At 36.0% G+C, this 21,357-nt stretch overlaps 1 protein-coding gene across 1 annotated transcript in view; it reads right to left on the reverse strand.

The window, feature by feature from the left end:
* PHIP (PHIP subunit of CUL4-Ring ligase complex) overlaps window positions 1-21,357 on the reverse strand; it is a 102,592-nt gene that overhangs the window by 28,823 nt on the left and 52,412 nt on the right. Inside the window, exons 16-24 of the mRNA XM_084202210.1 lie at window positions 21,223-21,351; window positions 16,003-16,228; window positions 12,981-13,118; window positions 11,752-11,935; window positions 10,970-11,093; window positions 3,102-3,242; window positions 2,227-2,303; window positions 1,478-1,709; window positions 573-692 (exon numbers count right to left, since the gene is read on the reverse strand). Of these exons, the coding sequence (XP_084058336.1) occupies window positions 573-692; window positions 1,478-1,709; window positions 2,227-2,303; window positions 3,102-3,242; window positions 10,970-11,093; window positions 11,752-11,935; window positions 12,981-13,118; window positions 16,003-16,228; window positions 21,223-21,351 (1,371 nt within the window). The remainder of the gene's footprint in view (window positions 1-572; window positions 693-1,477; window positions 1,710-2,226; window positions 2,304-3,101; window positions 3,243-10,969; window positions 11,094-11,751; window positions 11,936-12,980; window positions 13,119-16,002; window positions 16,229-21,222; window positions 21,352-21,357) is intronic.

Genomic DNA, 21,357 nt, shown 5'->3' on the forward strand with positions numbered 1-21,357 from the left:
ATGAGCACAAGTTTTTTATATCAGGAACACAAGGGATAAAGATAATATCAGAGTTTTTCTTCAAAATAAATGAATTTTTTTTTAAAGTGACATCAAAACAATCATACCAAGCAAAAAACCCCACAACCTTCCCCAGGAGGCTTAATTCCTGTGTTTTTTTTTTTTCAAATCCCAAACTGAAGTCTGCTTTTCAGACCTAATTTCGTATCTGATTTGTTTCCTGCACTTCAGGATACTAAATGCTCTACAATTAAGGAATACTTTCACAACATAAAGCACCTCACACAGCTTGTCTACAGGTGTCTTAAGGAAATCAACCTACTGAATACCATACAAGAAGGAGCACTACTGCAACAGTATGGAATAATAACAAAAAGTTAAAGCAACACTGTGCAGAATATTTTCTAAGTACAAATAAGCGAAAGCAAAATTTAGCCAGATCAAAGAATGTTTTTAAGAAAATGCAAAATATTTTGATTGTAAGTCTCTAGGGAAAAAAATGCACAGATGAAAATACAAAAGGCAAAAACAAACTGAAAGAAGCAAGGACACAGAGGGAAAAACTAGAGTACCTCATCTCCCATCTGTGGGACAAATGGGCACCGCCGAGGAACAGTGTCTGTAATCCATGCTGAAGGCAGCCATTCTTCCAGCGTCAAACCATTTTCTGCCAGAACTCCTACAGCCAGCCTCTGAAGAAAACATAGAGGATTAGTACAAAATTATTGTTACTGTGAGGATTAATCTTAACTGCCTTTTGAGATTTCTGGGGGGGCTGTGTGGGGATGAACTCTAACAAAAACTGAATGTAATAGCAGTCCAGTAAATATGTCTCATGCTCAAAAAAATGGAAGCATGTCATTCTCTTGAACCAAATTCACATGGTTGCATTGGCCAAAAAAAGCACTAAAATTATACAGCTGCCTCCAATTAAGGAACCAAAATAAGAAGGAAGAGATTTATGAGGTCAATCATGTGAAAATTACCTGGATTGAGTACATCCACATTATCTACTGGCATATTTACTATAAAGTGCTGTGGAACTGCATTTTCAGAATGCATTTCCACATCACATCCTTGTAAGCAATAACATTCGGGGCAGTTGCTCATCCTAGGTGCACACTCCTTGTCTGTATCCAATAAGTCAGATAAAGCAGGGGTTTGTACAACCATTCAAGCAAGGCTGCTTTGAAATTCCTAACAGGATCTTGTGTGTGTGTGTGTACAGAAGTTTCTGGTGTGAGCAAGGATAGTGATAAGGACATGAGAAGTGCTCCTTATGTATCATATTCAGAAAAGCATATCATTATAGTCATCTGTCTTGCAAGAGGTCTTTAATTACCATCTGTAAAGAGTAAAAGTCATTATGTGTTTCAAAATTAGACAATATTAAGTTGTATATGTAACTGAATCATTCATCCAATTATTTCTAAGTCAGCTGAAATGAGCAACCTGTAATACACAAAGAACATCTAACCTTTTGTTTTCTCTCTTTGGGTTTCCTCTTCTTTGGTGATGTTGATGGTCCATCTTTCTCCTCAATACCCTTTTTCCTTTCCTTTTTAATTTGCTTCCTTTGTTTTTCAGGTCCTTCTTCATCCTCTGAACTACTTTCTGCTTTCTTTGTTTTAATTTTAGGAATTTTCTTTGGTGGTTGCAAATTGATTCCTGCATCTGCTGTCCAGTCAGAATAATCACTAGAATAGTCACTATATATGATATAACAAAGAAAAAAGAAATTAAACCCTTATAAAGTGCATTGGACTACATAATATAACCCAATAAAAGATTACAGTTAACCATCTAGCTAACTACAATGCTTTAATAGTTAAAACCCTATATTCTATCTACAATTTAAATGGTAATAAACCAAAAGCCCTAACATCATTTGGTCTTGCAAGAAACTTAACCAAGGATCACAGCTCAGACTGAGCACCATAGGAAACGGCTACTACCTGCCTGAAGTGTTTGTGTGCCTGAAAGTATAAGAAATAGCTTCCTGCAAAACAATTCAGCTTCTAGCAAATTAGGAAAAACCTTCCCTAAATTTTAGTTAGCAATATGACTGAAAATTAAATCCTGAAAGTTTCATGTTCTTCTTCACTTTTTCTTCTAAATCTGCACAAGTGTTAGTTATTACTCCTTAACATTAACTGTTGACAGCAAAAATTATTAAAGATTTCTTGGCAAGAATTTTCTCTGTATGTTATATATACTGTCACTTACCTAGAACTGCCATCACTGTGCCATGCTCTTTCATCATCTTCTGAGGTTCCACCACTGGCAACAACTACTTCCCCTTCCTAATAAGGAGAGCAGAGTGCATAGGGAAGGGGCAGAGGGGGAAGCAGAGAAAAATAAAGGATTTTCTTTAGAGCTCAAGTTGTAATATATGACAAAACAATGAAAACTTTTCTAGGTTTTATATGTGTTATAAACATCTGGCATTCTAGATGTTTTATGTTAAAAAGGCATTTTAGTTTGTAGATAGTTCCTTTACTTTAGTGGATTTTTATATAAAGAAGTATGACAATATCTGGCCAGATGCAGTGCAGGGCAACATTTTTCATCACCATTTGACAAGGTTAGTTTACCTTCTCAAAAATTATTTCAAGTGTTTTTAACATCCTTTTTCCACATCTTTTCAATAGTAAACAAAAACCCTATATGAACCCCATTATGTACTCCTCACTCATTCTCTACCATAGTTACAGAAGCACAGAATAATTGAGGCCAGAAGGGACTTCTGGAGGTCATATTATCCAACCTCCCTGTTCAAACAGGGTCACCTAAAGTTGGTGATCACATTGCCAGGCCCCATGGGCAGTACTGCCTAGGCTTACAAATTGCACATATACTTTGCAAAATACCCTTACAAATGAGCATTTTTCTCCTTTGTCAATTACTTTTAAAGTCAAAGCTAAACACATACAACAGCATGTGAAAACCTAATACAACATAATTTTTAAAGAGGTGAAAGGAAATGCCCAATGAAAAATGTAACTTGATTTTCCACTAAAACCAATGTTCCATTAGCTGAAGCAGGAGCTTAATGTATAGAAATGGAATGTGTAAGACTGCCTCAAGAATAAGGATCTTACATCTGAAGAACTGTGTCCGTTTTCCAACTCTTCAGCAGGCCTTGCAGTTTCTTCTGCTGCATACCTCGTACGATAGTTGTGCTGATTGGCTGCTTGTTTCTTTGAGTCAGTAGCATCTAGTAAATTATCATGTGAATGGTTCTGTGAAGATATAGAAGTCAAAATACATAATTGTTGAGTATACATTTTATTAATACATGGCAATTTCTTTACTAATACTATTCCAGGAAGCAATTTTTGCATCGGCAAAAAGTTACAAGTCCAAAACTAAAGAGCTGCTGAAGAAAACACTCCACATGCACAGCTGAATGAATATAAGCACCAAACAGTTCTGTGTATTCTGGAAATAATCAAATTTCCTCCCAGACACAAAAACAATTTTAAAATCTGCAATTATTAAAAATATTCATTCTCTGCAAAGTACATGTCAGTTAATAAGGACTAAAACAAGGGCTAAAACATAACTACTGATAGGCTGCTAAGGGCTTGTAAAAGCTTAGAATTACACTAAAAATGGCTAAGGAAAGAAGACTTAAACAGAAGTCCAGAGTGTTATTTTGCAGCCAAGGGGTCAGATGTGTTAGAAAAGAAACCTGTACAGTAATACATCTCTTAGCATAGAGAGATGACTGTTAGCAAATACAGACCTTTAAATAGTATGATGATACATTGAAGAATTCAAATGAATGAGTCAGTTTGAAAGACTATGAAGCTTAAAAGAATGAAATAAAGCTGTAATTTAGAAACACTTCATGCTCCAGCATTAAGAGATTTTATTTCTCCTGTAGAATATATATAATGCAAACACTTGCTCTCTACATCAAGTGTACAATCTTGTCTTAGTCCCCAGTCACTGGGAAAAAAATCCAAGAGTCATGATCTCAATCTTAAGAGTTTTGTGCTAATTTTTTTTTTTGTATGTATAGTCAAACTTCATCCTAGCTCAGATGCAACAATATAATTTCTAAGTGCCACAAAAAGAGGTATACTTCCCTCTGTTCCAGTGGTATCCTTCTGCCACAAAGAAAACCTCAGATATCAGCACCTCTACTAGGTGCTGATAATAGTTGAAAAAAAACAGTCCCAGAGATGAAGAAAGCAGAACTGGAACAAAACAAAGAAAGGCACTAATATTTTGACAGTCTTCTAGTAGAGCAGACTGCTTGTACCTATTCCTCTTGTTTTTCTTTTTCTTTTGTAGGAAAGAACATACCTTTTTTATCATAAAAGCTGGTTCATTAGGTTAAATTTTCTTCTTGAATAAAATAACTCCCACTTTTTACAGTAAAAGCTGTATTAAAACTTGGCTAATCAACAGTAGCTAAGATTTACTTTCCCTTAGCCACAACAATCATCATTAAAGTGCAGAAGTCTAGTAACTAGTTTTTCTCCCATGCTCCCTGTTAGAAGATACACACCTTCTGCAAGCATGACTGCAACAGTTCAGTAAAGTAAGCTAGCACACCACTCAGGAAAGTTGTGTTCCAGTTTTCATCAAAGCTCAGAGGACCAACTATACTCTTTTCAGTGAGCACTGTGTTTCTGTTGTTCTGTCCTTCTGTCTAGCTGGGGAGGTTATCACTGACAGCACAGCTACCAGAGACACTTCTAATGGGACTGCTCAGCTATGAGCATTTTAACATTGCCTAAGACTTTTGAGACCTGGGGCACTCATTCCTCCTTCTGGATTCAAACTGGCAGCGCACAAGACATCTCCTCAAGCTGCTCTGACCTGACCCAGAACAGCTCCAAGGCAGCCCTAAGCCCAGTAGCTGAGTCCATCACACAGCCTTCTGTCCTTCTGCCTTCTGGGGCTGCTCACTTCTCATCAAGCTCTCAAGATTCATTACTGAAGCAAAGTGGTCACAAAAGCCAGCACTATAGTAACTTGTTTATGCTACTGCACTGTGCCTTTTTCACCATGAAACATAGTAGGGACAACAGAATGGAATCACAAAACCCCAGTGAAACAAATTAGCCAAGTATCCATTACAATAAGGGGGACATATTTTGCAGAAGCTACATTACAGCTTGACTGCAATGTTCATGTCTTCTCTCTAGAAACAAAAGTTCTAAAATCCTTACCTCCCTGTTTCTCTTCAGAGGTGAGGTTCTCAAACAGTTATCATAAATACAGCTTTTCCCTACTCAAAAAGAACTACAGATGCTAGGAAAACTGAAGCACTTTGCATTACTCTTTGGTTTTGAAAAGAGTCCTTTTCTTTTGGCAGTTCAAAGCTTGAGGGGAAAAAACAACACCCCAGCCCCTCCGTCTCAATCATTCTCACATGGAAAAAAGCAATACCACTGTATAAACACTGGGTCATAGTGATGCTTTGGGAAAGATACATCACCAAAACAAAAAAAGAAAAAAAAACAGGAAAACAAAACCACAAGTACTTATCCATGAGTAACAGAATGATAGAATGAAGTTGGAAAGGATCTCTAGATGTCACCTTGTCTAAACCCACTGCTCCATCAGGGATGAGCAAAGATATACAATTGTCTCACCTTGCCAAAAAACACATTTTAACATCATTCCTATTCACCTTAAATTTTCAAAATCTGAAGAGAAGCTGTAAAGGCAGAACTTTATTTATCTGGGGAGGGGTGGAGTTGAATGTGGATAAAGTTTTCTGACAAAATGTAATTATCACCAGCATATTCAACTATAACTGAGGAAACACAGCTGATGCTTCCTCTCCCTCAATATATAACCTAAAGAAAGAGCTTGAAATTGTACTCTCAACTCTAACAGTAGGCTGGGAAATAAAGCCAAGATAACCTATGATTTGAGGTTCAATCATCACTTTCTCTCTAAACACTTTGATGAGCAGTCATATATGCTGACAAGTACCTTGTACCTTGTCCAAGGGTTCCAGTCAGTATCAGAGTACATCTATTGATACACCAGAAATTACAGCTCCTGACAGAAGTTTTTCTGTGAAATAAAAATGATGGCATTTCCTGTATCTGAGAGGGGGACACTGCTGGGGGTCTTGGTGACATCATTTGTGAGAGATACAGTGGAAACCCAGTGATGTCCTGACAACTCAGACCACACTGCATGCTATGGTCCTTATGATTTTGACAGCACTGGGAAGCACAGCTTTGCTGCAGCCTCATACAGTGCTGAAGCAATTCTGGGAAGCTTTGGCTGTAGCAATTTCATGGTATTTCTTAACCAGCAGAATCTATTTTTTATGTGAAAATGATCCTTCCTTCCTAAAGCCAACAGGAATTAACTTCTACTAGGAAGTTGAACAGGGGCAAGACACAAACATATGTCCAGTATCAGAAACCAACATTAAATAGGTCTCTTGCCCTGGCATTTTCTCTTTGGCTAAAGAGCACCCTTCCACACTCTCCTCAAGTCTGAATCAGTGTCTGTAATTACTTAGTTTTCACTCTTACCACATCACATGTATGTAAAAAATTAGTAAGAACTGTTCCAAAAGCAATGAAGGTAACAGACACTAAGCACTAAGTGCTAGGCTCTGGAGTTTTAGATTATTTTCCGCTTAACATCTTGGCGATTTAATTGGAAGTATTGTTTGAATAACATGTAAGTAGAAAAACTTATTTCTGTGGAACAAAAATAAGCCACTTTCAGCAAAACAAAATACATGTTGCTCCTCCCTGGGTTCTGTTAGTTTACAATACAGCCATTTGCACCCATCACAACAGAGGCGTATGCCTACTTTTGTCCATCCATAACAATTTCCCATGTTAATTCCTGCAAATTTTGGCATAATATTTCCACTTAATGATAACGAGGAATATTTCTATTTTTGTCACATTTTACTAGGACACACATCATATCAACCCTCTAGTGTACAAAAATTTCACACTCTTAAATATTAAAATGCTCTAATCCCAGTAGTTTATTAGATTTATCCTCTTAAGTACTTGGACCAGGAATATTTACCTAAGCATGTTATTTATCTCAATTTTCATCTGCTCCTGAAAACAAGTAATTTGGAATACAGTTCTATTTTGAAGGTGTAAAAATTCCATTCTATCCTCTTTCATTAATGTATTGGGGGTTCAAGTTTCTGCTCTTTGCTTTTTAAGTGCTTTTGTTTAATAATAGAAGAAACCCTATTCCTCACCAATGACTTTGAAAGTCAAACCAAGTTTGTCATTCAGCCTGCAGATCAGTTATGCTAAATACTATTCAGGTCAAAATACCCAAGTTTTTAGTTTCTCCCCCAGAACTCCATTAGTCCCTTAAGTAATTGTATACAAACACTTTTCTGCATGACCTGTGTCAAAGAAACGTGGGCTTTCAATGGCAGAACACTTCTGTAACTTCCATTTAAATTACAGATACTGTTAAAAAAGAAAGACTGAGCTATAATTTTGTACTACTTTTAACACACCCTACAACGACCCTGAATTAAAAATTAGCAATAGGACTTTGCAATCTCCTCAAAATGTAATTACAGCTGCTCTGTGTTGTTCCTTATTGACCTACACTTCAGCTTGCAATCCAAAATGCTACTAACATTCATTCCTGCCCATCATTTCATTTACTTCTGTATTTTGACTTCTTTCAGTTAGAAGGGAAGAAAGAAACCGAAGAAAATATTATTTCATCATTATCATTATTATATTAATAGACCTGATAAATTTCAAACATTGCTATAAAAACAGTATTTCCTAATGGTAACTGAATTTTCCTATGAATACAATGTTTTAAACACAAACCTTGTTTTACTCTACTCCCAGAGAAACTAACAATTCTATAGAGTGAGACATTTTCTAGAATTCTTGATTAGGTTTAGAGATTACTGGAAGAAAATGTCATGCCCTGTATTTTATTGGACGTGTTCCCCATCCCCTTTAGCTCATAAATTCTCTCATTAAACCTGTACGAATTCACTATGCAATAAGGAATATAGTCTTGCAACAACACTGTAGTATAACTTACAAGGAATCAGTATCAAAACCTACTGGATGTTCTCAAGGAAAAGAAATATCCACACTGTGCTCTCCAGTTCAATCTACAACCTAACACAGTTTGTATTTCAAGTCACACTGCCACTGTAAAAGAACAGCAACAGAAGAGCAACTATAATGCAGTTATTAATTTCGACTTAAAACAACCCTAAAAACATTGCACAACAGTTTTTGGATTGCAGTTAATCTTGCTTCTCTTCCCAGGTGTTTATTTGAATTTATTGTGAACACTACAGAAGATGACAATTCCAATTCACTATTCCTGTTGCTCAGACACTCCTAAGCAGAAGTGTTGCTCAGGTTAACTGTAAGCAACAACAAAAATCATGAAAATCTGAGCAGTTCATTTAATTGTGAGACTCAATCACTCAAGATGAAATACCTTTTTCTTCTTGAAATGTGCTTATTTAAAACCCGTGGGATATCTACTTATTTCTGAATCCCTCTGAGATTTTACTCAAGAGATTTGAATTAGTGTGCTTCTCAGCAGTTTAAGTCCTCCAAAAAGAGATGTATTTAATAAAGAATCTGCTATGGAAGAATACTACTTTTTTATTCCAAGGTGTTATAAAAAAGTATTCAGTAGGGTTTATGAAGGCTTAAAGTGTTCTGAAAGTATTACTAAGTATATCAGCAATGTTTATGTAGAAAATTTACTGACATACTCATATGAAAAGACCACAATTGCCTGGGGGTTTTTGTTATTTCCTCAGAACAAAGGTAGAAAGTGACTAAAGGATTTACCAAGTTATCTCTCTCACATTCTGAGAATCCAGAATCCAGTTCACAGAACCCCCCAGGTGTAAATATATGAAACTGAAGTTATTCTTAAGGAGCAGTTGCTCTGAAGGATTTCAAGGACAAATATCTGGAATAAAATATGGGGCCCAAAAGATCCAGTACTACCATTATAGTTTGAAGACCAAAAAAAATTTTTTTTAAAAAAACATTTTAAAAATGGTTTTAAATGGTTTAAAAAAAATTTTTAAAAAACCATTTGCTTAAAGTTTCTTTGTTTCAAAGATATCATAAAAGTAATTGCTAAAACTACAATGCTGGACTAGCTAGCCTATTCTATTTAACTTTTATGTCCTAGTGATATTTTAGAAGAAAATGTAACCCAATTAGAAATTTAATGGCAATTTGGTATGAATTCACATTATCAGGAAGGATCTTTTGACTAGGCTGCAGCAAAAGACAAGGAAAAAACTAGAAATCCTTGAGCAGTGCAACTGTTTAACTAAACTAAAAGAAAGTGTATAATTCAGCACCAAAATACATCTGCTCAAGACAGGAAAAAACTTTGTTAAAATCTGAATTTGTCAGGCCCATTTGCTATTCCCAAAAGAAAAATAAGAGTTAAAGACTTCTGATCTCCTGTTATTTCACTAATAAATCCTGCCACGTGGCATAAAGCTTCCCACCTCTATGTTTTTATAAAAGCTGGAGACAAAAGTGAACAAACTTCTTTCAGTGTATCTTGGGAAAACACACCATGTTGGTGCCTGCAGAACTGAAAAGAGTGAACCAGCACCATTTTTTTAAGATAGCAATGCACTGAAATTTTAATACAAGAAAGAAATTGAAGGAAAAAGTAAGAAATAAATTTAATCAAGAAATTTAAAGTTATTAGGGAACTGTGAGTAGGGGACTGTTCACATTACTTCTTTTGAAATATTTACTTTGGTTGGCTATGAAAAATGTAGCAAAACAATACTGAAATTTAAAATCAAATAAAAAGTTGCTCATTTCAAACTTACTCTACTACATATAAAATTAATTCATCATTATTAAAAATTACAGCATCACTACGAAGCATCTGAAATTTACTTATTTTCAGACTGTTTTCAATCTCAGTTCCTTCCTTCACAGATATAAAGTATGGCACTCAAATGAATTTAAGAGCTGCAGTCTTTTGCATACTTGTTCTTTTTATATCATTTGTTCATTTTTCCACCTTAAATCCCATAAGTGATTTTTACTTTTCTATTGCAATTGCCACAATTTGCAGGTGTTTCTGAAAGCTGTATTTTACACGTTTTGGATTGAGGATGAAAAGAGTCTCCTCCATATAAAGCATACTATGAAACTCAAAGCATGAGTTCTCCTTTACCATTGCTAAAATTTACTTCCTCTATTACAAAGACATAGTTGGCTATTTAGCTAGAAAAGCACAGCTAAGCATGTGCAATTAATAGATAAAACTAATTTTAAACAAAGAAGACTTAGAATTCTTTCTGTAAACATAAAATATATGTCTTTCAATTTTTTGTAAAAAGCAAGAATATGCAAGATTGAAATTTTTTGCAAGTCATATTTTTAAAAAAGCATGTCCCTTATGACAATCTAATTCTTAATACAACTTATTTCCTTCTACTTAACCTAGAAGTAGTGGACAAATCTTTCATCTTTTCTGAAAATGTACTCCCAGCTCTAGCAAAAAACATGACTTAGATAGAGCCCATAACAGCCCAAAATATGATTTTTAGGGTACTATGAGAGAAAATACCCAATTATCTATTTGGAGATATATTTAATCTGTTAAACTTAAGAACTGTGACTTGAGTTTTAATACAAACTTTCCACAGAACAGTATGTCAAACAGTACACAACAGCAGCGGGGTATATTGATTAATAGTGACAGACTCCCTACAGCAAATCATGTCCCTATCACCAGATTTGCAGGGATTTCTCCCCACTTCTGAAAGCAATCCATGTTGTTTATTATTAAGAACATATTGAAACACCAGTACAGACAGGCTTCCTCATTCTGGGGAGGCAAACAAACTCCCATACCCTGGTCTGTAAATTTAAAACTGAGAAGAGGAATCTAAATTTATGTGATCAAATTTACTGAATTAAATTTTATGCTTCATTCTGTGATAAGGTACATGTGGACTGCTTACCTTAGAGAAAGTAGGTATTTTGTTTTCTCTTGGAATGTGACTCATTACATGTTTTCTTTTCTCTTCAGATCGATACACCCTTATTTCTTCTTCTCCCTTTGCTGTTCTCCATTCTTCTTGCCTACTGTAAAAAGAAAATGGAGATGTTAAATTTAAAGGACATTACTAAAACTAAGATGATCTATTCCAAACGAAGGAATAGACATTCAACATCTATGCCATTCTTTGAGCAGCAGTTCTTCTCTTTACAGTTACCATATGGCTTTAAAATTAGATTTTTTCAAACAAAGATTTTCATCTTATTTCATTAAACTAGAGCAGCTTATGCTTGACTATGGCGAGCAGGTTTTTTAACTTACTAATTTAAGTATTCATCACAAGAAGTAATCACTGAAAAAAATTAAAGTTCCAGTTTGTAAATCAAAATTCATCTCAGGCACCTAATAGTTTAGGCCAGTATTCCAGCCATAAAACACCATATAATGACAGGACATAATCTCATGCTACAAGTCAGAAAATATTGAAGCAACTAGATTCCATTGCTTATACAAGTTCAATTACTGTGCTATTCATTAAAAGGACAATTTTTATTCCTAATACTTCTGGAATTACAAGATTTTTCAAGCAATATGCCAACAAGTGATTTCAAACAGAAACCAATTTTATAAGAAATTTGAGATGGCAAAATAGAAAACAAAATGATGATGTGAATGGCGATAGGAATTCCAAAACTGCTCCATTTAATTAAGTTCATCACAGTAAAATTCTCCATCTGTGTTTACCTGGCCACACCAGAAGACAGTTCAGGCACGACCACCCTGCGGCTCCAAGCCACGAGGTCCCGCTCAGTGGCGATTTCACTTCTTGGTGCATTGCTGTGCATCTGACGCACACCTTCAATTTGTCCGCTGCGCCTTAACCCTATATTTGGTGGGGAGTGTACTTCTGAGGTAGAGCTTACAGATCCTAAAAAGTCAAAAAGCAATAGTTCTTGATCTGAAATTCTTAGGGAAGCATTAGAAAAGAAAGACTTGGAATGAAATGAAAAAAATAACTTTACTTGATCTATTACTTCAAAAGAAACTTCATACTAACTGAGTATAAGTATTTCAGCAATTTCTACAGTCACCACAATACAGCACAAACAGCTACTGGGCTGCAGCACTCTGTTTAAAAATTCACATTGAAAAGAAGCAGGTGTACCAACAATCTGAAGTGAAGAAAATGTTTGCTTCTTTAAAAATACCTTTGAAAACATTTATGCAAAGCTGACTATTGCTACTGCACTCTAGATCTGCATTATAAAACAGTGAGCTATCTCACTGAATCAGTGTGCTCCTTAAACAGACTTCTACCTTCAAAAAAAAAAAGGAAGCCTCAACCCTGGAAATTAGGAATCAAGCTGTAAAATTTACAGACAAAAACCAGAAATGGTCAAGAGACTAAAAATAACCAAACCAACCCAAAACAAAACCACACACACATGCAAGAGCCTTCGAACACCTACACAGTAGCAAAATATCAACATTTTTCCATATCCTTACACTCACAAGCTAATCCTGATTACTCTAGTGGATTGCTAACCATAATTTTGAAAGTGTTGAAAACTACTGTGTACTGTAGTGAAAGACACTGAAACATGGAACAACTCTGCAGAGAAATAAGTATTTCCTTCCACTTTTCTTCCTCCTGTGTCCTTATTTGAAAGAAGTCAGATTCAAACAACTAGATGGCCAGCTCCAGATTAAACAGTGGGGTAGTTACTCCTCTAAGGGAACACAGCTGCTGCATTTCCCTGAGTAAGGAGACAATAACAAAGATAAATCTGTAACGTTAAGAAGCCCAACATTTTGCAAAAGGCAAAAAAAGCCTGATGGGAAAGCTGTATGGTTTTCAACAGCTGCATACCTTCTTTCTACCAGTTCAACAAAATGCACAGATCATGAACAATATAAAGGGATTTTTATGTTTTCCAACTCCCAGCCTCAACACCAATCCCCCAGTGATCTACCTCTGCTTATCCGGCTGGTACTACTGGTTCCTGCCTCCCCAGAACGTCTCTGGTCCTGCTCTTGCTGAAGTCTTTGAATCATGCTATCCAACGGACTAATTTCTTGATTTGCTTGCTGACTAAGAACTTGATTCAATCCTGTGAAGTAAAATATACAGAACAACACACAAATGTAAAGTTCTAGGAAATTAATGTTACAGACAGCTCATTTAAGTTTTAGCTTTGAAACAAGTACAGTAGCTACAAGCTAATGCTTATTTTTCTAACAACCATTTCTTAAAACAGGACAACTTCTTTTCGTAAATATATTTGAGAGCATTATATTTTCTGGAGCAGGGTCAAGATGACCACACTTCACTTCTAATAAAAGGTTAAATTTGATCAAGTGCCAGCAAGCCACAGAAGCTTAATACAACTGTTGTTTGTCAGCTCAGTCAATGCAAATTGTTCAAATGCAAGATTAGCCTGCCTCAAATGCATTAAAAAACACTTTAAAAGCTTCAATGAAAGAACCACATCAAGAAGGTCTAACTGAATTAGAAAATAATTATCTATATTGTAGAAAACAAAGCAGTAAAAATGTTTAATTGAGCTCCACATGGACATAATGACAGCACGGATCAAGTAATGGTAATTTTCTATGGTATGTAAAACAGCCAAGAAACCTCCTTTTGGGTAGGTCTTGTGAATATAAGATGGGAAACAGTTCCAAAGAAGTGATTACAAGGTGATAATACTGTTTCTCAGCAGCAAGCAAAATACACAGCACATAAGCATGACATAACACAAAACCTGTTTTCATACTTACAATGATCACAAAAAACAATTAGAGAGGTATAGAGAAAAAGACAAGGGTTACAGGACTGATTCAAAAAGAAGTCAGACATCTCCACACAGAATAGTGAGATGGTGGAGTGGAATGGTGGGAAGCTCTAGTCAAGAGAAGCAGAACTTGTAAAACTTCATAATGAGGAATAACAGTGTTCAAAGAAACAAGATATAGAAATTATTTTTCCAGCATGATTCCAAAGAAATATCACAGTATAAACCGCATTTTGCAAGATCAAAGACTAGATATTAAAGTAATTGTGCTATGAAATGAAGAGCTTTGATTATGTGGCTGAACAGAAGCTGCTATCTCTTAACAGTATGCAGAAAAACCTTAAATATTCAAGATACTTCTCTCAGGCTTTAAAGGTTATTGAAGTCAACTTCCCTAAAGCAGCAGAACCCTGGAATAATAGAATGAGCTCTACAATTGGATGCTTTCTGAGTCAGGTAAGTGAGAATAATTTGTCAATCTTCTGAGCAGACATACTGTCTACTGAGAACAATAGGAAATACAACTAATAACCCAAGAATGATCTTAAATAAGGAAACTGCTATCTAAACAAAATGAATGTTTTTATGTATCTAGCCTGTGAGACAATGCCTTAGCAAGAAACAGCAAGTGGTTTCTTTTTAAATGAAATAATAAATACACTGGTGTATACTTGATTTTTTCAAAACATCTGGTTTAAAGGAGCTTCATGTTCATCAAGGCAGTAAATCAAGTATGATTATCTGAATTCCCTCTACTCAGAAATCCCTACAGAAAACTTAACAAGAAATAAATGGTCAGTGCTCTGAGTGAGATGCATCAAATCCCACAACAAAGCTTCAGAAAGAAAAGGAGCTTTCTTAGTGGAAGGGAACATATAAACTATATAAATGTTGTTTAGGTCTACATACAACTGCATAGTTGCTATATTGTAAAAAGGTAGAAAAATGTCTTGTGTCTGTTCATAACCTGTCAACCTGATGGATGGCTCCCTGCTATTAAACAAAATGCTATGGACATCATCTTCCTATAGGCATTCATGTGTCATGCAGACAGACCACAAAATTTAGTTTTGTTGGGTCTGTGTGTGGAGTCTAACTTGTTTCAAGATATATTGAAGAATGTGCCCTGGACATTTTCAAATTTGGAGAATTTCACAATGCAATGGATTCACACTTTAACTGTAACAAGGAAGTAAAGTAACATCTTTCCCTAAAAATCAAATTTTGTTTCAAAGCCACTAACTAAGAAATTTATATTCAGCAGGATGGATATTTTCCTTCTTACAGTTGCTCCTCAAGTAGCATTTCTTCTTGTAATTTTGGAGGGAATATGGAAATCCTCCCCTAAAAATACTTAAATATTCACTGCCCTATAACGCTGACATCTACAAATAAGCATAAAGAGATTTTTTGGTAAAAACACTCTCAGTTACCCTTTCTGGAATGTCTGACACACCACAGATTTAAGTATCATGAACATATAGACTACAATTTGCAGGAACAGTCAGTTTGCACATATTTTCAAGAATATCCGAATAGTTAACAATGCTTACTTTGAAAACCTTTAAAGCTACTTTCACCAGTCACTGTTTGCTTATTCCTACTAATATCATATTTGTAACATATAATAAGTAGGCATTGTTTTTCCATCCCTACTCATGTGAAACACCTTCAGGCAGTTTCCAACAGCCAGCCATTGGCCCAATATATGTATGTACTTCTCATGTCATGTGCACAAGAATAAAATTTTCAAGGAACTTCCTAGATTTTGTATCTGTTTCAAGTCTTCAGTTCTTTAACCGAACCACTGAAGCTTAAGAGATGTCTCCTAATTTTTCTGTTCTTGTAAGTGTTACCTTTTCTAACTGATCTGTGGAAGATCAGTCTATTTCCTAGGTTTTCTAAAGCAGGAAATCTTATCCCAAAGAGATAACTGAGAGCTCACACAGCATTATACATTGCTCCAGTAATGAAACAAACTCCGAGCTAACTGGTGCTGTAGCATCAACTAGTGCCAACTTGATTGATGACAATTCTGTAAATGAAATTGTCACAAGCAATCAGTGCCAAAGACATTGCAATTCTTCCACACTACATGAACTACTATGCCCATAAATGAAGAAAAAGGACAAAGTGAAAGTGTAGAACAACTGAAGGTAACTAGATAGACTACTGGTCAGTGAAGTGAAATTTTCCATACCTGAAGATGTCACTCCCATCTGAGGAATAAGCTGTTCCTCCCTGCAGTTCTCACGACCAGGAACTAGTCTTTGATACCTTGCAGGATGAGGGTTGCCATCCACATCAACCAAAAATGGGGGAGGCATAAGGTGTGGAGCCTGCTGTGTCTGTTCGTCCAGGACAAAGTTGTTGGCATCACGGATAAGGGGCCGATAATCACTATGAAAGAACATCTGATCTGCTATCTGTAAACAAAGTCATTTTGTAATTTTTTTAAAGCATACAGAAGAGAACTGCCAAAAGTATTTTTAACAGTGGTACTCCTGGTCAGTTTTGCAAAAAACAGGGCTATAAGCTGATGTGCTTATTTCAGTTTAAAGGGGAAAATTTAATGACTCCATTATTATTTTGTTTCAAAGTACTCTTTTCTATAAAACACTGCAAAGGGAATAATCCACATGTTTGAGGGTGGGAAGCATGTAAAGAATAGGGGAATGGGGTAATATTTAACTACTAGAAGACATCTGACCAAATACAGCATTAATGTATTAGTTTATAAATTTTCTTCTACAGTCTGAATATATGAATAAATTTTCTGATAATAAAAAATTGTGTCACGGACTTATGAGATATGGTGCAGGCAGAAGACTAGGAAAAATATTCATTGCATGAGGGCATTGCCTAATATTTTAACATCATCAAAAAATATATATCTTTACTATCATGATAGATATCAGAAAAAGTTTCAGTTGATAAAATAAAGTCAAAATAAAAACTGAATTTTTCACTTTATTTTTTAAAAATAAAAACTGAAGTTTTCTTTTTTATTTCTGTCCACCTGCTCCTAATTTATTATAGATGACTTTCCACAGACCCTCAAGACTGAATATTTTTGTCCAAATAAATATAAAAAGATGTATGCTCCATCCCTTGCTGGAACAGGTATCTCAGTATCGTGCAACAAGAAAGATATTGAAGTGCAAGGAGAAAAGAAAAAGTGAATAGGAGAGAAGTTGACGCAGATCCTACACATCCCAGGACCACCTACTGGCAAGCAAACCTTGTGGCAGCTCATATATTCAGTTGAACTGAATGAACAAGTGAAAATCAAATCATAAAATCATCATCCACACAAATTAAGATTTCCAGTGCATTATGAAAACAATTAAATGATTGCCTCAATGCACAGAGATCTCAAAAAATCTCGTCTTTGGAGCATGGAGAGAGGAATGCGTAAGTTGTCATAGAACATCCTCTGATTTCTGGAGAGTATGCTCTATCATGACCAATCCATAACACAGTTTCCAGTAATTTGTTAAGTAGAAATCAGTAAGGCAGAGATTATAGCAGCTACTCAGAGGTCTGGTCTCTCAATAACAAATGTGTCCCACCATGGAAGCAAGAAGACCAGGAACAAAGATGATAACAGACATTTGTCAATTACAACATCAGAAAGTACATCCATATGATACGGATTTTAAAAAAAGAATTGTGAAAAAATTGGAGATATCATGGCTCTAGACCTCACAAAAACTCAGAAAAATAACTACAGGAAGGAATTTGAAAGATGCAATGGAAAATAATTCACTTCAGAGATTTAAAAGACTACTCTTACAAAATACATATGGACAAGGTGATATCCCACTGCAGTAAAAAAGCTGACTGGATGAAATCTTGCTGCTAGATTCTTTGTTAACAGAGGCTGAATGAGAAAGATAAAAATGCTTTCATGTGTCTGACTGACAGAATCAAGGCCTGATTAACACCTTTGTTTCTTCATCTCACAATAGCTCAATATGATAGAGACGGAGGTCCCCTAGGAGGACTTACAATGTCTGTGAAAATCATAATAGAATATGCATTACTTACACCTAGTATAAGTCTTCCTACTAAGTACTTCCCACACTGAGAAAAAGAGTTTTAAATGGCAAGGTCATACAACCTCTGAGCTTTATTATGTTGTGTCTTGGCAGTACAGTGTAGTCTGCATCCCAGGTTTTGAGAGCAAAGGGAAGACCAGGTACAAGATCACAAGGGACTTTGCTGCAATTACACTTCTGTGGTACCTTATACTGCAATCAAGTATAATAGGGAGACTAAATAATTTTCTACTCCAAAAGATAATGTGGCATTTCTTGGAGAACACAGGCTCAGAACAACTCTCAGGTAGAATATCCCTACTGGAATCGAGGAAAATGTCTTATCTTGAGAAAAATCAGAAGAATTAGACATTCCATCAGAAAACTAGCAAGAAGTATTAACAATGAGACTTATTTGTTTATATACTATTAGAGATCAAATTCATGACAATAGGATGATATCACATCACCATTTCATGAGTCTTCTATTCATAGGACATCACAAACCCAGCCTGGGAATGAGCACAAAAGCTTTCCACAAGGTGTGAGCTCTACAGATAGTCTCCTCCAATCACACATTCAAAATGCTCAGTTTCTCCAAATGGGCACAGTTACACAAAGAGGTTTTCCCCAGTACTGCACCAATCCACTGTACAGGAACTGTCAACTTGCAGCTAAGTACTGTGGTTTGGGCAGTCTGCAGGAACAAATGCCTTAGAAAGCTCAAGTTCCTCAGGAAAGTGGCCATGGCAGCAAGCCTGCCAGAGTTCAAAAAGCATTTGGACAATGCACTCAGGCACATGATATGCTTTGTGCAGAGCTAGGAGTTGGTCTTGATCCTAGTGGGTCCCTTCCAACTCAGAATATTCTATGATTTAAAATCAACAGAATAGTACCTTACACTTTAGAACTGCTAGTCGCTCCTGGACAAGTTTCCACCTAATCAAGAACTTCTGAAGTGCACGTGACCTGTTGACAGTGAACTTGGCTCAACTCTGGTGATGACACACTCAAATTTCAGCTGAGATTGGTTCAAGCAGCCCCAAACATGCAGCACATGTATTCTTTTTATTTTCCCCCACAAAAGAACTACTTCACAAAAATGCGGATAATAAAAAAAAAAAAAAACCCACAAAAACCCCAAACAGAAAACCAACACCCCACCCCATTCAGCTTCATTGTGGCCAAGATCACACTGCAGGGGAAAGAAAGCCTAGGCATTGGTTCCAGTCAGCTAGGAAATGTAGGTACTATCTGAACATAACACGGAAAAACAAAGACATAGAAAAATAAGAGCTTGTTCTCCCAGTAGAATTAACACCATCTCAGCTATAATCACTGTCAATTCCAAAATGCAGGAATACAGGACAGGTTGCCATGCTTCTTTCTTCTGTAAAATTCATTTCCCCAGAGAGAAGGAAACACTTTAAAGGCCAAAAAACACATATACTACCAGATCATAGTCTGACAAGCTGTCTGAAACCCTCCCCAGTATCCGAGGGGAGAAAGACAGAAAAAAAACCCCACCATCTCCAGCACCTACCTACCTGTAGTAAGATTTTCCCATAAATCAGGTCAGACAAAAACAGAGGTGATGAAACCACACATGGAAGACTCCAGACACTTTCAAGCTGAGTTTTCTGTGAGTGGAAGACTGAGATTAAAGTGGCAACAAATAAGTCCTATTTGTTCCCATTTCTGCTGCGATGAAGAATGCCAAGAGTAAAATTGGCACAGCAACCACTGTAGAGGATTATTTGAAATCATTCAATAAGTGAAAAGTTTAAAACACTCTTTTCTCAGGGGCTGCAGCAAAAACCACAAGAGAGCCAAGGGACTGTAGAATTCAAGCAGGGCAAAGCAACTGCATTCATTCTACTAAGACATTTAATCTTTCACAGGTAAATTCTCAAATAGGAGCATAAAGGAAAATTCTGGTCTATCATAGCAAAGACCAAAAGACTCAGCTACAATTTAATTTCCAGCATTTCAAAGTAGCAGAGAAATACATTCTTCCAAAACAATTGGAGAGAAAAAGAAACCTGAAACGATCCATGGATATGGTAAGAAAAATGTTCCTATTAAAACAGGCCTTAAAGTCTAGAACAGTAAGAATCCTGAAACACAAAGAAAATTATCTGATAATCCTGATTTTCCATGCTTGTGATGTCTCTCCTTATTTGTTTTATTTGGAATGGAAGGAGAAGTGCACAGATAGTAATAACTGAGGGATAGCAACAGCAGCTTAGTAGTGAGGACTTCAAATCATACTTGAGAAACAAGGAGAAAAAATAAATCTCCAAATGTAAATCCTTCTGTAAGACTACAGAAAGAAATCCAGTAGCTTTCAAGATAAAGATTCCTTTTGCACTCCTTCCTTCAGGTCCCTCTGCACTGCTATTTACCAAAATGCTTTCAAAACCTGCCTGAGCCCGAAGATCCAAAGCAGGAGGCAGTATCCAAAAAACAGCACTTCACCAACAGCATTCAAGTGTCAACTACCAGAAGCAGAGATGAAAATGGAGCAGATAGGTCTACTTAAGTCTTAGGAAGAGACACACCTCACTTCTTTCCTGGGTGGTAAATGAAGAACTAAGATCCTGTGGACACTCCAAACCTGCATGATTCCTAGAGCACGTTCCTCCACAAAGGAAAATAACACCACATATCTTTACAGTCATGAGGGTCTGTGGCAAGACACCCACATTCGGAATACACAATGTAGACCATTAGAATAGACATTAAATAATAGACATTAGAATAAAGATATTATATTTAAATCATACTAATGGTGGAATATTTTTGTGTAAGCACAAAGGTACCCATGATGGTACTTCATTAGCAGACATTAAATTGCATCACTAAAACATAGCACATTTTTTGTAAATAATTCTCTCACAGGCTATGCAATATTTAAATACAGATAGCAGGAATTACTTCTATTACATCCCCATTTTCGGGGCTTAGTTAGGAAGCAAAAAAAAAAAAAAAATTTCAAGTAGAATGTGTAACTATTACCAGCTCCACTGTAGCTTATTCCCATTATCCATGTCGAACCATTGGTAGATATTTGTAACTTTGTCACTTAAGAGAGTAGACAGTGACTGGTTAGACTGGTTAATTTTGAATTCTGTTTTCAAACTATCATTATTATTATTATTTTGAACTTCTCATGTTAACAGTAGCTTAACAGAATTTTCCTATAATTTAAAAAAAAGACAGTGAAAAAAATCTCTTTGTCAACAACAGGCATCCAAAATATCCCATATTAATGGCTCAAAATTGTGTCAAGACATGCCCTCTTGAAATGAAGTTCTAAAGAAGTTTGCACAAATGCATTCAACACAGACAAACATTTTAATTTACATCTTGCACTGTACCTTGTCATATTTGCTACTGGAACCAAAGCCAAAAATCAGAAGGTGACCATGAGAATCAGTACATGCAAAATGCTGTCCATCAGGAGAGCACTTGCAGTCGAAAACTGCACCATGTCCTTGTCCTTCAATCTGAAA

Source organism: Fringilla coelebs (assembly GCF_963513975.1).
Source record: "Fringilla coelebs genome assembly, chromosome: 3".
Taxonomy (NCBI): domain Eukaryota; kingdom Metazoa; phylum Chordata; class Aves; order Passeriformes; family Fringillidae; genus Fringilla; species Fringilla coelebs.